This window comes from Elaeis guineensis, chromosome 3 (assembly GCF_000442705.2).
Source record: "Elaeis guineensis isolate ETL-2024a chromosome 3, EG11, whole genome shotgun sequence".
Classification (NCBI taxonomy): domain Eukaryota; kingdom Viridiplantae; phylum Streptophyta; class Magnoliopsida; order Arecales; family Arecaceae; genus Elaeis; species Elaeis guineensis.
In genome coordinates, this window is record NC_025995.2 from 2,325,087 (window position 1) to 2,340,004 (window position 14,918).

General features: G+C 35.2%; 1 protein-coding gene across 1 annotated transcript; it reads right to left on the bottom strand.

Annotated features, from left to right (window-relative positions):
- Nucleotides 1–12,724: 12,724 nt before the first annotated feature.
- Nucleotides 12,725–14,146, bottom strand: LOC105042426 (uncharacterized). The gene is made up of 2 exons (XM_073253209.1): nucleotides 14,041–14,146; nucleotides 12,725–13,335 (listed from the first exon to the last, which is right to left on the bottom strand). Exons 1-2 carry the CDS (start codon nucleotides 14,144–14,146, stop codon nucleotides 12,848–12,850), a joined length of 594 nt encoding a protein of 197 aa, XP_073109310.1. The 3' UTR covers nucleotides 12,725–12,847.
- Nucleotides 14,147–14,918: the final 772 nt, after the last annotated feature.

Sequence of the window (14,918 nt, forward strand, 5' to 3'; positions counted from 1 at the left end):
AGCAGTAGGGTAGGGGATAGCCAACGATGAGGATCAACCGGCTGAAAATCATAGGCAATGGCCCAAAAATAGGGAATCTGGAACTTCTTTTTGTTTTTGGCTATCGGTTGTTCGCTGGCAATCATGGACTTGTTGTGAGGGTCGTGGAAAGGTCAAGGTACTTGGCTTAGGGCTCACCTTCAAGGGATGGTGATGCTAGTGGTTGAAAAATGGGAGAGAATTGTCGAAAAAATATGGGCTTCTTTCTTTGTGGTTTTTTGATGAAACCGATGGGCGACGATGGTGTCAAATGTCACGAAAAGAAGGAAAAGAGAGAGAAGGTTGGATTGGCACTTACCTTGAGTTCTAGTGGCATCTCCAACTCTAATTTCTAGCAGAGTCTAGGATGTCACAATTTCAGTGGAAGAAAAAGAAGAGAAGGAGGCTCGATATTTGTCGATGGAGAGATGTAGGGGGTCGTGGGGGATATAAATAGAGAGCCCGAGGCTCCTCTTTGCCCCAAGACTTTGATTTTTTCAAGAATCAAATGGAGAAGAAGACTCCCATTGGAGTCTTCTTCTTCCAGCATTTTTGTTCTATTTTCTTATTTTTTTTTTGACTGTTTTAAGATTTGTGCGGCTGATTCATGGCTGATTGGGTTATCACAACAGTAATTATTATTATAGACTTGATATTTTATTTATAATTTTAATATATTATCTTTAATACTAAAATTTATTTTCATTAGAAAAATAAGATGAATAGAAGTAATATATTAAATAATTTTATTACATAATATAAATATAATATTATATTTCTACTATAATTTAAAATTATCATTGAATAATAATATGACAATAATATGATTAGTAATATATTGCAAAATGATATGTCATAAATATACTATATAATATCAATACAAATAATATAATATATATAATATTGATATAATATATTAATGTGATACTAATATACCATTTTTTTGGATAAATTATAGGAACACCTCAACTTTAACTCGATTTCACTTACATCCTTTGTACTTTAAAAAATATTAAACTAGTCCTAGTTATCGAAATATTCTAATATGATTCTGTCATCTATCTTCGTTAAGGTATCACATGACCATCACATAGTATCATCATTTTGTAAAATACCCAAACTATCCCTAACATCAAAGAAATCCTAAATCAAATGAGAAGAAGAAGAAATCCTAAAGCAAATGGGGAGGAAAAGGAGGGGTATGAAGGGAGGAGACCATGAAGGCGTCTTAATCAAGTTCTTCCATTTTCTTATCCTCTCAAAGAGGAAGCAAAGGAAATGATAGAGAGAAGAAAACACACACCACCACACCCACACCAAACTTTTGTTCTTTCCGCCTCTTCTCCACCTCCATCTCTCTCCCATTCTTCCAAAAATAGAGCAAATGGAGTAAGAAAATAGGAAAAAAAATAGAGAGGGAGAGAGGAGATTAGATGGATTAAACGGATTAGTATTGGGCAAATCAGGTGAAGTTTCTAAGTAATCATGAGGCAGAGCATCTTCTATGCCATGCTACAATATGCTGGTGAGGGTATCAACACACCTCGCAGCTGTCCTTATTTAGCAGAACTTTTGCTCATCAAGCAAGAATCAAACAAATCCAAGTTGGCTAACAAGTGATTTTCCAAAACAATAGTTATAGATCTTTATGCATTTCATTAAACTGGATTATATTTGTGGTGGGGGTTTTGTGGTGGTGGGTTTATGGGGATAATGGTTGGATTAATTAAGTAATTTGGGAGAACTATGGTTGGTGGCATTTTTGAGGGTGTTCTGTTGGGATTGAGAACTATGAGAGGTTTGGGAGTTGAGGGTGGCGTGTTTCTATTGCAAGCTGTGGAATATGTAGTGAATGGTTGGCTATGTCAAAATGGTGTGTTGAATGGATTGAAAGTTGGTAGTTTACTTGTTGGAGAGAAAGATATGAGAGCAATGGAGAAAAATATGAAGATTGGGAGCAATGCCTATCTGCCTGTACTGGTGCATCATTATATTACTCTAGTTGTGGCTATTCTACTTCTTTTGTTTCAACGTGCCAAATTTTTGTCACCCAACACATTATGCCTCGGTTCTGTCACATTGGTTTATCAGAATGGGCCTTAGCTTGGCAGATATTCCTTTATCACTCTCTTCACAGCACCAATCCAGATCACCTATCGGAGATTGCTTCATGTTTGGGATTGGATATGCTAACTATTCTTCATCGGATCATCATATAGATTTATTGTTTAAATAGTTCACGCTACTTCTTATGTTCAGATCACTACAACTATTGCTTCGCAATGCGTTTGTTATGGCTACTACATCGGATTACTGTTTCGCAATGTTTAGGATTCTGAAAGGGTTGGAGCTTCTGTGATAGCCTAGCCAGCCAAACGAAAAAAAAAAAAAAAAGAAGGAAAACAGAGGAGGAGAACTCCCGAAGGGAGTCTTCTTCCTCCGTTCACCGGCTTCTAATCGGAGTCGGAAACAAGTTTCCACCGGCTCTATTTAAGGAGGAGAACCCTCCTCTCTCCTCTCATCGAGAAATTCCGAGGCAAAACGGCGGCAATCGCCGGAAATTTCTCACGGAGACCCGTCGCCGTGCTGTCCAATTTCTCGTCGGAAAAGCTTCGCCGGCGACGGAGGTAAGCCTCCTCCTCTTCCTCTCTTCTCCCCCTTCCTTCCTGTGCCGATGTGCACACTCACCGGCGACCGGAGTCGCCGGATTTTGTTGCTGAAGAATCTTCCTTTTTATCATTTTTCCGTCGCCGGTGGTCACCGTCGACCACTGGTTTGGCCACCCCTTGCCGCCGGATCATCTCCTCTCCTGCCGACGGTCGTCCCACGCCGGCTGCGCCGCCGGCCGGCCACCCAACGAGGGGACCTTAAGGTCCCCTGTTTCAGCCCAAAAGAAGCCCACGGGAAAGAAGAAAGAAGAAGAAGAAAGAAGAAGAAGAAGGAAAAGAAAAGAAAAAGAAAAGAAAAAGAAGGAAAAGAAAAGAAAAAGAAAAAGAAAAGAAAAAAAAAGAAAGAAAGAAAAAGAAGAAGAAAAATAAAATAATAATAATATAATAATAAATAGTATTTTCTCTTCTCTCTCTTCCGTTAAAAAAAAAAAAGAGAGAAAGAAAGAAAAGAAGAAAGAGAAAAATAAAATTAATTAATAAATAATAAGATAAATAATAAAATATGAGAAAGAGAGTTTCTCTCTCTTCCCTCTCTCTCTTCAGCCTGAACTAGTATTTTCTCTCTCTAAAATTGGACTTTCTCTCTCTACTTTCTTTCTCTAGAATTCTCTCTCTAGATTATTTCTCTCTCCTAAGATTTTTAAAATTTTGAAAAGAATGATGATGAATTTAAATGATTCTCGTAATGGATTTTTGATCTGTGATCGTCGGACGATACACCGACATCCACTTTGATCAGATCAGGTATTTTTAGATTTTATTTCTCATGATCTTATTTAATTATCTACATGATAATTTTAGCATAATTTGATCTGATCGATCAGAATTTGTTGAATCATATTGTCTGAAGAATTCAAGATGAGTTTTCTCTCTCTAAAATTTTCTCTCTCTAGAATTTTCTCTCTCTTGATTGATTTCCTCTCTAAAAAAAGTTAGTGAATGAAGAAATTTCTTTTAATAAGTCTGATCTGATTCTAATGAAGAATCCTGATCCATGATTGTCAGACAGCGTACTGGCACCCGCCTTAATCAGACCATGAATCTTTAGATTTGATTATCCATGATTTCGATCTAGCCATGACTTGATTAAACATATTGATTTCATGATGCATTACATTGATTGATTTCGATACTACATGATTATATATTTTATTATCGAAATTAGAATATGAAATATGATTTATGAAGAATTATGATATAAGAAACATTATGAATTGACAACCTGACTATGTAAAGGACCCCGCCAATGGGGGCATATACGTTGGCAATTGATTGTCCCGAGGGTTTATGTCGCCAGTGAGACCAGTGACATGTCGCCAGAGAGACCAGCGACAAACCGTCAGAGAGACCAGCGGTTTCAAAGGACATGGCTGCCAGATGATTCGCAGCCTACCGCAAGCAGATACGCGGTATTATGACCCTACCACAGGAAAAATGTGGTCATAGCTCATGGTTGACGAAAAGAAATTGAAGAACAAAAGAAATTGAAATCTCGAAAGAAACTTGAATTTTCAAAAAAAAAATGAATTTGGCATGAATTATATTGCATAATTGAAATTGATTTTGAATTGATGAACTCTATATGCTTATTTTTTATAAATGATTATTTACTTATATGCCTGATGAAATCTGTTGAGAAGTGATCATTACTTATTGGGCTGTCTAGCTCATTACCTCTTATTTTACTATTTTTACAGATGTTGAGAAATTAAGATGATACAAGATATGAATGGAAGAGTGATCAGAAGCAGTATCTTCATACTTTTATTTTAGGTTGAAAGGCTTATTAATTTTGATGCAAAGCCTTTGAATTGTTGTTGAATTTATTGAGATATTAAAGAAAAAAATTTAGGTCGTTATGTTTTGGATTTAAATTATTGAATAATTATTCTGCTGTTGTTTTAGGATAGCATGATAAGATGCCTTGCATGCTTATGGAAAAAGTTTTTTATGAGTATGCGGCGGTTGCCATGACCCTCGATTCACAATCTCGGGTCGGAGGCGTGACAATTATAGTGGTATCAGAGCATAAGTAGATGAATTATGAAACATAGAATCAGATATAGAATTGGTGTAAGTGGATAGACACCAGAGACATTATAGTGTAGATCTTTAATGATTGTAGTGGGAGAAATATTTAAAAATTTTGATTAAACATTGAGATTATGTATAAAAAGATCGCAAGAGATTATGACATATAGAATTTAAAATATGATGGATGATCTATTGATCATGATATGATTAGTTAGATCTTGATCGAAAGTAATCACAAAAGGATTGACATAAAAATTTTATTATGCATTGTGGTTATTAATTTGATCATTGGTTATTCAAGTGAATCGTAAGTTCAAATTCGATGTGAAAATAATACTATGATATTACTTCTAGTTGAGAAGTTGACTAGTATTGGCAAGATAAAGATTTGACGATAAAATGTTATTCCAGAATGGGCTAAGAAATTTTTTTTTTATGGTGCTTGATTGGAATATTTATCGAAAGTGAACTTGGTATGTGGATCATATATAAAGTGGCATATTAGGATGAAGGCGTATTTGGAGATATTGCAAAGAAGCCTATTTTTTTATTGATGAAATTAATTTTGAGGTTGTAGAATATTCATCGTACTAGAATCTTTAATCATCATCCTTAGATCTAGATAATGGATCTTATTATGTCTTTTGGAGACTATATGATGTGTATGAAATTTCAATTTAAAGATTTCGTATCTAAGTTGATCAAGAGATTTTCTGATATTATTGTTGAGGTTGTTAATAAAAAATTGATATCTTTAGATGAAGATAAAAGATCCTATTTATATTTATTTCAGATTAAGGGATCCATGTGAATTTATAATTTAGAAATTTGGGATTTAGGAATTGATATGGAGTTCCTTTGCTTTTGTTAACGAGGTCTCTAATTGAATCTACTATTAAATGGAGATTTGATTTTTGAAGCTTGTATGATTGTTATGAAGGATATTTGATAAATATTGAAGATCCTGATGATAGAAAAAAAAATTAATGATTTGAAATCCATATATATTCTGATTATGTCCAAATTTGGTGGAGCATCGAAGGATTTTTTTTTTTCATTGACGTGACTTATAAAGATTTTAATTTAAAAATTATCAAATTGAATTGATATGAGAATTAAGATTTGATTCATATTGATTATAGTAAATCTATATGATGGTTTAAATATGATATTGGACTCAAGGGTTAATTAAGATTATTGTACACCAGTAAAAGTATGAATGAGAATCAAAAGTTAATTTTTGACTTCAATTGAAATTTGAAATTTTAGATCTTTTCTATTGATAAGGTAAAAAAATAATTTGATCAAAATTTTTTATGGTAAAGCTAAAAAATTTTGATTGTTAGATCAGAGTGCGCAGCAGAAGCATGGTAATCTGGATTATTTTGAGTAAGTCAGGAATGTTGACCTTTTGAGTTAAAGAATTATGATAGATGATATGGTTTGATATGAGAAATTTATTGATATTAGAAAGAATAATATTAAAAAAAATAATATAATAATAATTTGATAATGAATCGATTAATTAAGAGTTGTTAATATTTAGATAAAGAAAATTGATATACTTACTTAGAATAGAGACATTGAAAAATATAGTTTTGATTTAGATCAATTTTTGAGTTATTGATTTTTATTATGGAATGACTTAATGATAAAATTTGCTTCAAGAATTAGAATATTTAAGAGTTTGAGGATTTGAGTAAGAAAATTTTGATGACTAGAAAATAGTGATATTGATTCAATCAACAATGGTGATACTGATCTTTATGAAATGACTTAATGATGAAGTTGTATCGAGAATTAAAATATCAAAAGTTCGAGAATGAGATGATAAATCTTCAACCTTTGAAAGTACGAATAAGAAAAAATATTTTTAAATTTTGATTGATTGGGATGTCATCATATGATTCATAGAAGTATGTTTTCCTATCTTATGATGGATTGAAATTAAGAGTGGTTAATATTTTAAAATAAATAAATAAATAAATGAATGATGATGAATAAAGTTCTTATGCAAGAATAGAGACATTGACCTTTTTCTATTCACAAGAGATAGATTTGATTTTAATTTGAGTCAGAGATATTGAATATTAATTTTTTCAGAAAATAAGATCATAATTTTAAAATCTTGAAACATTGAAAATCTTTGAGATGGTGATCTTGATAAATAAAAAAATGGATGGTTCCGTTCAGATCAATATTTGATGTATTTACTTTTTCCTTATGGAATGATTTAAGAATGAATTTATATCAAGAATTAGAATATTAAAATATTTGTGGATGAGATTCAAGTAAGAAAATATGAAGACTCAGGCAAAAAAAATTTCGAGAACGAAATTTCTTTTAGAGGGAAAGAATGTGATAGCCCAGCCAGCCAAACGAAAAAAAAAAAAAAAAGAAGGAAAACAGAGGAGGAGAACTCCCGAAGGGAGTCTTCTTCCTCCGTTCACCGGCTCCTAATCGGAGTCGGAAACAAGTTTCCACCGGCTCTATTTAAGGAGGAGAATCCTCCTCTCTCCTCTCATCGAGAAATTTCGGGGCAAAACGGCGGCAATCACCGAAAATTTCTCACGGAGACCCGTCGCCGTGCCTTCCAATTTCTCATCGGAAAAGCTTCGCCGACGACGGAGGTAAGCCTCCTCCTCTTCCTCTCTTCTCTCTCTTCCTTCCCGTGCCGATGTGCACACTCGCCGGCGACCAGAGTCGCCAGATTTTGTTGCTGAAGAATCTTCCTTTTTATCATTTTTCCGTCGCCGGTGGTCACCGTCGACCACTGGTTTGGCCACCCCTTGCCGCCGGATCATCTCCTCTCCTGCCGACGGTCGTCCCACACCAGCTGCGCCGCCGGCTGGCCACCCAACGAGGGGACCTTAAGGTCCCCTGTTTCAGCCCAAAAGAAGCCCACGGGAAAGAAGAAGAAGAAAGAAGAAGAAGGAAAAGAAAAGAAAAAGAAAAGAAAAAGAAGGAAAAGAAAAGAAAAAGAAAAAGAAAAGAAAGAAAAAAAAAGAAAGAAAAAGAAGAAGAAAAATAAAATAATAATAATATAATAATAAATAGTATTTTCTCTTCTCTCTCTTCCGTGAAAAAAAAAGAGAGAAAGAAAGAAAAGAAGAAAGAGAAAAATAAAATTAATTAATAAATAATGAGATAAATAATAAAATATGAGAAAGAGAGTTTCTCTCTCTTCCCTCTCTCTCTTCAGCCTGAACTAGTATTTTCTCTCTCTAAAATTGGACTTTCTCTCTCTACTTTCTTTCTCTAGAATCCTCTCTCTAGATTATTTCTCTCTCCTAAGATTTTTAAAATTTTGAAAAGAATGATGATGAATTTAAATGATTCTCGTAATGGATTTTTGATCTGTGATCGTCGGACGATACACCGACATCCACTTTGATCAGATCAGGTATTTTTAGATTTTATTTCTCATGATCTTATTTAATTATCCACATGATAATTTTAGCATGATTTGATCTGATCGATCAGAATTTGTTGAATCATATTGTCTGAAGAATTCAAGATGAGTTTTCTCTCTCTAGAATTTTCTCTCTCTAAAATTTTCTCTCTCTAAAATATTCTCTCTCTTGATTGATTCTCTCTCTAAAAAAAGTTAGTGAATGAAGAAATTTCTTTTAATAAGTCTGATCTGATTCTAATGAAGAATCCTGATCCATGATTGTCAGACAGCGTACTGGCACCCGCCTTAATCAGACCATGAATCTTTAGATTTGATTATCCATGATTTCGATCTAGCCATGACTTGATTTGATCATGTTGATTTCACCAATTGAGATATTGGACCAATCGTAATGTTGGATTGTATCACCTGATCAATTTGAATTATACCTCATGAATTCTCTCTCCTTTGATTTTCTCTCTCTACTTGATTTTATGAAATCGATGAAGAAACCTCGGTCCTATCACTTCGAATCCGATTTGATCTGATAGTCAAACTTTGGATCGTTTAGGTCCTAATTAGATTTTGATTAGATGAACTTAGATGATCGGACCCAATCTAAACCGTTGAAATATGGTATTCGTATTCTTTCTAATTATTGAAATTGATTCTATATAGGATTGTGGATATTTGATCATGGGATATCGCGATATGATCTATGAATAGAATTTTTGGAAGAAAATTTATAGAATTATATGGATTTATTGGAATGCGTTCGAGGTAAGTAATGTTTCACTTTTTCTAGATTTATCGGCAAATTATAATATATTTTTCTGATATGATTTGTGAAACAATGCATGAATTGGATGAATGGTATTTTGTTATGAAAATATCTTATTTGAAATGTTATGATGAAGCATGATAAGATGCCTTGCATGCTTATGGAAAAAGTTTTCTATGAGTATGCGGCGGTTGCCATGACCCTCGATTCACAATCTCGGGTCGGGGACGTGACAGCTTCATTTATATGTGTTTATAATGTCATATACTATAATACTATTTCTTCAACAACCAGATCACCATTAGTCTATTCATCGCCGACTTTTATCTCCTCCTTGCTTTTAGGTTGTTATTCCTGCTGTTTACAATCTCACACGGGTTTTTTTGTTTATCATGCCTTCATACTTTTTGTTTTGCATCCGGTATGCATTGGTTTTTTGTTAACATTCTTTTTATCTTCCTTCATGTAATCTTTCATTACTCTTTGTTTCAGCCTATTTTTTGGGTCTGTGTATTGCAGGCTTCTTCTGTACTGGTATTTATATAGTTCTTACATCGAATAAATTGAGTTATACCTTTATGCCAAAAAAAAAAAGGAAAAATGGATCACTGCTTTGCGGTATTATTAATGAACCATCAAAAACATTTGTTGCTTGATAGTTGGAATCTCCATTCTTTTCGATGTCATCCACAAAATGGAGATCAAACCCTTCATCCTTATCAGAGTCATCCAAGTATATCATCCTAGACATTGTGTGGATGTTCTTCCGGTTTCCATTGTCTCTATCATCACTCCCTTGTTCCTCCATACTTCTCTTTGACAAACAATCTTTGTGAGCACTTGATTTCCAAAATTGGTAGGTGCTTTGGAAACTATACAACAAAGAAAGGAGTCAAATTACAAGAATGAGATGCATAGTTTAGCAACTACCAAAGTAAACATTGAAATACAATAACACATGCAAAATAAACTCTCCGTACTAAATCAAACACAGAGACTCATAGTTTTGCTTGGAGTTTAACATGCATTTTCATTAGTTAGGCTTATTTTATTATAGAAATCTTCTCTCCCTCCTTCACCTAAAAGGTATACCCTTTTAGTCATAACTTTGAAAAATAGAGAGGAGGTTGTCATATGAAAGTTAGTCCTTGATTTACTCAATTTTATGAACTATCCTTTTCTTTTTCCTTCTCCTCCTTGTCCTCCTCCTCCTTCAATCCCGTTCATGAGGCATTCGATACAGCCATCCCCCTTTATGCTGACCTCCACAACCCCATCCTTTTTCTCCATGGTGCCTCCCTCCACCTCTTCCTTTTTCTCATCGGTGACCCCTTCTTCTCTCTCCTCCTTCTCCTCACCCTTTTCTCCTCATCCTTTTCTTATATAAACGAGGGATATTTTCATCCATTAAAATGGTAAACTAATGCCATTTGCTGGTAAGTAAATGGCAGAACCACATTGAAATATTTCGATAATTAGAAGGATCAGTTTGACACTTTTAAAGTATAGGAGGTGTAAGTAAAATCGAGCTAAAATTGAGAAAATATTTCTATAATTTACCTTTTTTTTAGCTGGATCAAAGGATATTTTTATCCTTCAATTTTAACTCAAAATTATTACCTTCGAGTGAATTGAGATATTCAATCTCAAGGACAGATATCCCATTATAGGATTGGGTGTTGATTTGAGGAGTGGAGATTATTTAGGATCATAGCCACGTAGGATCGTCATGGTGCAACCAAACACCATGATCTCATCTCCTCCACCTCCATCATCCTTAATCATGAATAATCATCCTATACCAAATGCTCTTGAATTTTTTTCTATTCATCTCTTGGTCAGAAATAGACAGCAAACTTCATTTTGGTTTGATTAGCGTATAGGAGATGACCTTCAGGTATTGAATTCCTTAACTTATACATACTTTGTGATGCTTGGTCCGATCCATTGATCAGTCGGCCTGACCTATGTGAGGCTTCACCTCTTTGAGCCAACTTGGTGTTGTTGAGTGGCCAAAAATGACTTACCCTTGAATTGAACAGGGCAGAGACCCTATCCGACTCCTAGCCTAGCAGCTATAATCCGTCCACCTGCCCCTATCATAGACCTTACCAAAATCTTTTTTCTTCTCCTTCTTCTCCCCTCTTTCTCTTCGAGTTTTCCCATCATCCACCATCATTACTGTGTCCGTGACCAATCCTTACCGGAGATGAGGTAGAATTTACCTCCACTTCTTGAATATCCCTCCATATTTCTCATCGAGAAGCTCACTGGCATGAATTATCCATTGAGAAGCACCATTCTCTTATTTTGGCTATTCACTGAGATTTTTTTCGAAATCCGTGATGGCTTGATGAAGCTACGATCGATGGTGATTGAGGTCGAGACTTGAATCTCCATGAGGACCGAGCCCTGTTATTTTCTTGTTTTCTCACCTTTTCTCTTTTTTGGATGCCACTGCAATCGTCTGTCACTGATTGATCGGCCATGTTCACTAGCACTACCACTAGCCACCACCAGCCCCTCTTCCCACTTCTTACCAGTAGTGGTGAAACCCTATCTCCTCTCTTTCTCTCTTTTTGGAGTTAGGTGGACCTCAACAGGGGGTCCCTCCCTTGTGATCTTAATTTCCTTACCCTAGTAGCTGTCCCCCATCCTGATTCTCCTCGAGCAACATAGGACTCCATCATCATCAACTCCTACGATATTACTATTAACCTAGTCTAACCCTCATTTATCGGTTGGATTATATGATTAGGCCGACCCAAGCCACCAAATGTTGCTACCTGTCTAGCCCTATCCTTGTCCTTCAATTCTTCCTCCTATTTTTCTACAATTTTTTAATAATATTTTTAATTGTTGGACTTGATTATGTACAGAAGTGCAATCCTCTAACTAAGATGTTTAGTGGAGGTACTGCAATGATAGTGCTTAAATCCAGATTTTTCAAAAAAATTTAAAATTTATTTGAATTTGTCTGTATATTAACAAGATGACTAATGATCCATCTTTTCTAAATTTTTTTAGTTGGTTAACATAATTTTTTGATATTCTGTAAAATTATAAGTTGATTTATGCGATTTATAAATTTTATGGGCCTATGTTTTGAACAAAAAGTAAAATTAGAAGTAGAAAATAATTTCAAGGTAATGCTTTTATCATGTGATATTATGCATGTTGTTTATCTATATTATATGAAATCTGCATGTTTTGATTAAAATATGGTTTATATTGTTCTGTAAAGAGAGAGCTTCGATATGTATCAGATATAGATTCCTAGCCTGACTATGTTATAGACCTCAATAATGGGGTCAAACTCTAGCACATAAATTATTCAATGACTTGATTATTATGGACTTACTTTGCAAGGGTTAAGCACAGTATCATGGACCTATTCCACAAGAATTAAGTGTGAGAATATGGACTTACTCTGATTGGATTAAATGTAGCACTATGGGGTCTGTAGGGATTAAGTGCAGTATTATAAATCTTGGATAATTTGGTCTTGAGTTGAATATGATAATTTTTCCACTTGGACCCATAAACATGAATATGCATATTTGAGTAATATTGGAATTGTGAACCTGATATTTTCTACGCAGATGACTAGCATAGATACAATTTGAACTCCAATTGGACTGAAAAATGAAGAAACAAAGGATTGCTCAAACTTTGAGTTAGGAAATAAAATATCTGATTTAAAGCATCCTTTTCATGGTCCCAAATGGATGCTAACCATTTTCATATCTCAAATGTAAAGATGATATAGATATTGAAAGAACAAGTTCATCATTTGAACCCTTCGTTGTAAAAACATGAAAATGGCGACCTTTCTTCAAAGTAAAGAACAATAATCTACGCCCTTATGAAGCCTGAACTGATTACAACTTTCTTGTAGACTCAAAGCTGGTAAGCCATCAATGTTCCCTAAATCTATGCCAAAAGAAACTACTAGTTTGCCATTGCTAGCTTTGTAGTAAGACCAAAACCAAAGGAGAAGAGAGGATCATAATGTGGGTCGCCTACATTCATTGGGAGTTGATCCACAGACTTGAACCATGTCCGAGAGAGCTTGCCAGAGAATCCATAGTCACCAAAGAGTACGTCTGCTACACCCTGGCCTTCAGTCCCAGGAAGCCATGCAGCTATGAGAGCATCGATCTTGTGCATGTATGGTTCGATCACAAGAGGCCGCCCAGAGATTATGACGACAACACATTTTATGGTTCTGCAGACATTCTGGATCACACTTCGGCCAGGATCAGGAATTGTAAGTTGTAAGTTGTCTTCATATTTCTCTGCATATGGCTGCTCTCCGACCGCTACAATTGCATAAGAAAATCGACCATCGTTGACAAAGTCCGAATTAGGGTTCTCAGAGTAGACAACCTTGGTGGTGGGGTTAACAGTGGCCTTCACAGCATCAAGGATGGTGGTTCCTATTGAAAAGGATCAATTGGAGTTTAAAACATTAGTATGCTCTGCTATGTTTGAAAGAAATGAGAAGCAAATTGAATCTCAGGTGTTTTGAATGTTTACCAGTTGTTAGATTGTTCCCACTAAGTCCTTGTCAAGTGACAGTCCATCCTTCACATTGACAACCCAAGTTGTCGGCATGGCTTCCGGAGACAAGAATCTTCTTTGCCTTCTTAGGAAGAGGCAATAGTGGATCGTTGGTAGACAACTTTTCATTTTTTAGCAGCACAAGTGATTTCCTCACAGCTGCTTCAATTAGAAATAATAGTTTTCAGTGATCGAACAATATTATTATGGGAGCAACTCAATTAAGTTTCGATAAAGCTAGTAGTAGTTTGTCTGCAAGAAAAAAATATCAGACAAATATCGGATTGAACAAGAGAATTTTTGGTTTATCATTTCGTTTACTTTTCTATGGTCCATTCTATTTTGGCTGCTGAATGTAGCTCGTAAGTTGGTGAGGTAGTATAAGAAAGTGACCAATCTTCTTCTCGAGCTCATCAGCTAAGTTAAGATCGGCATAAGGCTTTTCAAAGAGACCCATTGGTGAACTTGACCCGAAGGATCCTTCTTACAGCATCATCTATTCGGCTCACGGGGATGATGTTGTTTTTGACTTGGTATGTGAGATCATCAATGAACTCTGGGTAGTCATAGGGAATCATTACCTGCAAAACAAGCAAATTGATAAAGATAATAGCTGCCAGCCAGGAACTTGGTCTGCTGGTTGGCACCTCTCTCCTCTGCATGTGCCCTGGAGAGAAGATCCAGCATCAAAAATGGATTGAAAGGTGGAGGCGCAAAGAGAGATAACAAAATAAAAAGGCAAATATTGCAGAAAAATGGAAGTGAAGCAAAATCAGGCTTTTCAGATTAAAAAGATTTAACACATGTAGTGCATTTATGTCTTTTATGCTCTGTATAACTATTGCCATTTAATATCTTTCGGGTACTCATTAAGATGTTTAAATCCAAACAAACAAGGTGTAGTTTTGTTCTTTTAGAATTTTTTCCCCTAATGTCCTCATACTTCATGGAGGGACCAAAAAAGTCAGCTGAAAAATTGATGAAGGTAATCAATCTATCACACAGCTTGTAACTAATGAAGCACATGATGCCATAGGGTGCATCTTGGATGCTAACCATGTCAATGCCAGCATGAACTCCTGCTTTTATTGAATACGAGTAATTAGCATGTTAAGGATGGGTAATGCTGTCAATGCCTTGCCAATCTGATATTACAAAACCCTATTAATATAACAAAAAAAAAAAAAAGGATTTCAGCCTTAAAATATATAGAAATTGATATTTAGGAATCAAGGTGACAGAAACCAATAAATGATGAGTTGCTATCCATTGGAGTATGGATGTAAGGACTATCCACTAACCCTGAAATGGAGCTTGTTTTTGAGAAAGTCTGTCACTAGGTAATGGTTAGCATGCATTTTCACTCCATTCCAACTTGAATAGGAGACCATCACAGTTGAGACACCTTTAATGATAGCATCATAGTAAGGAGGCATATGAATGCCGAGCAGCCCATGCA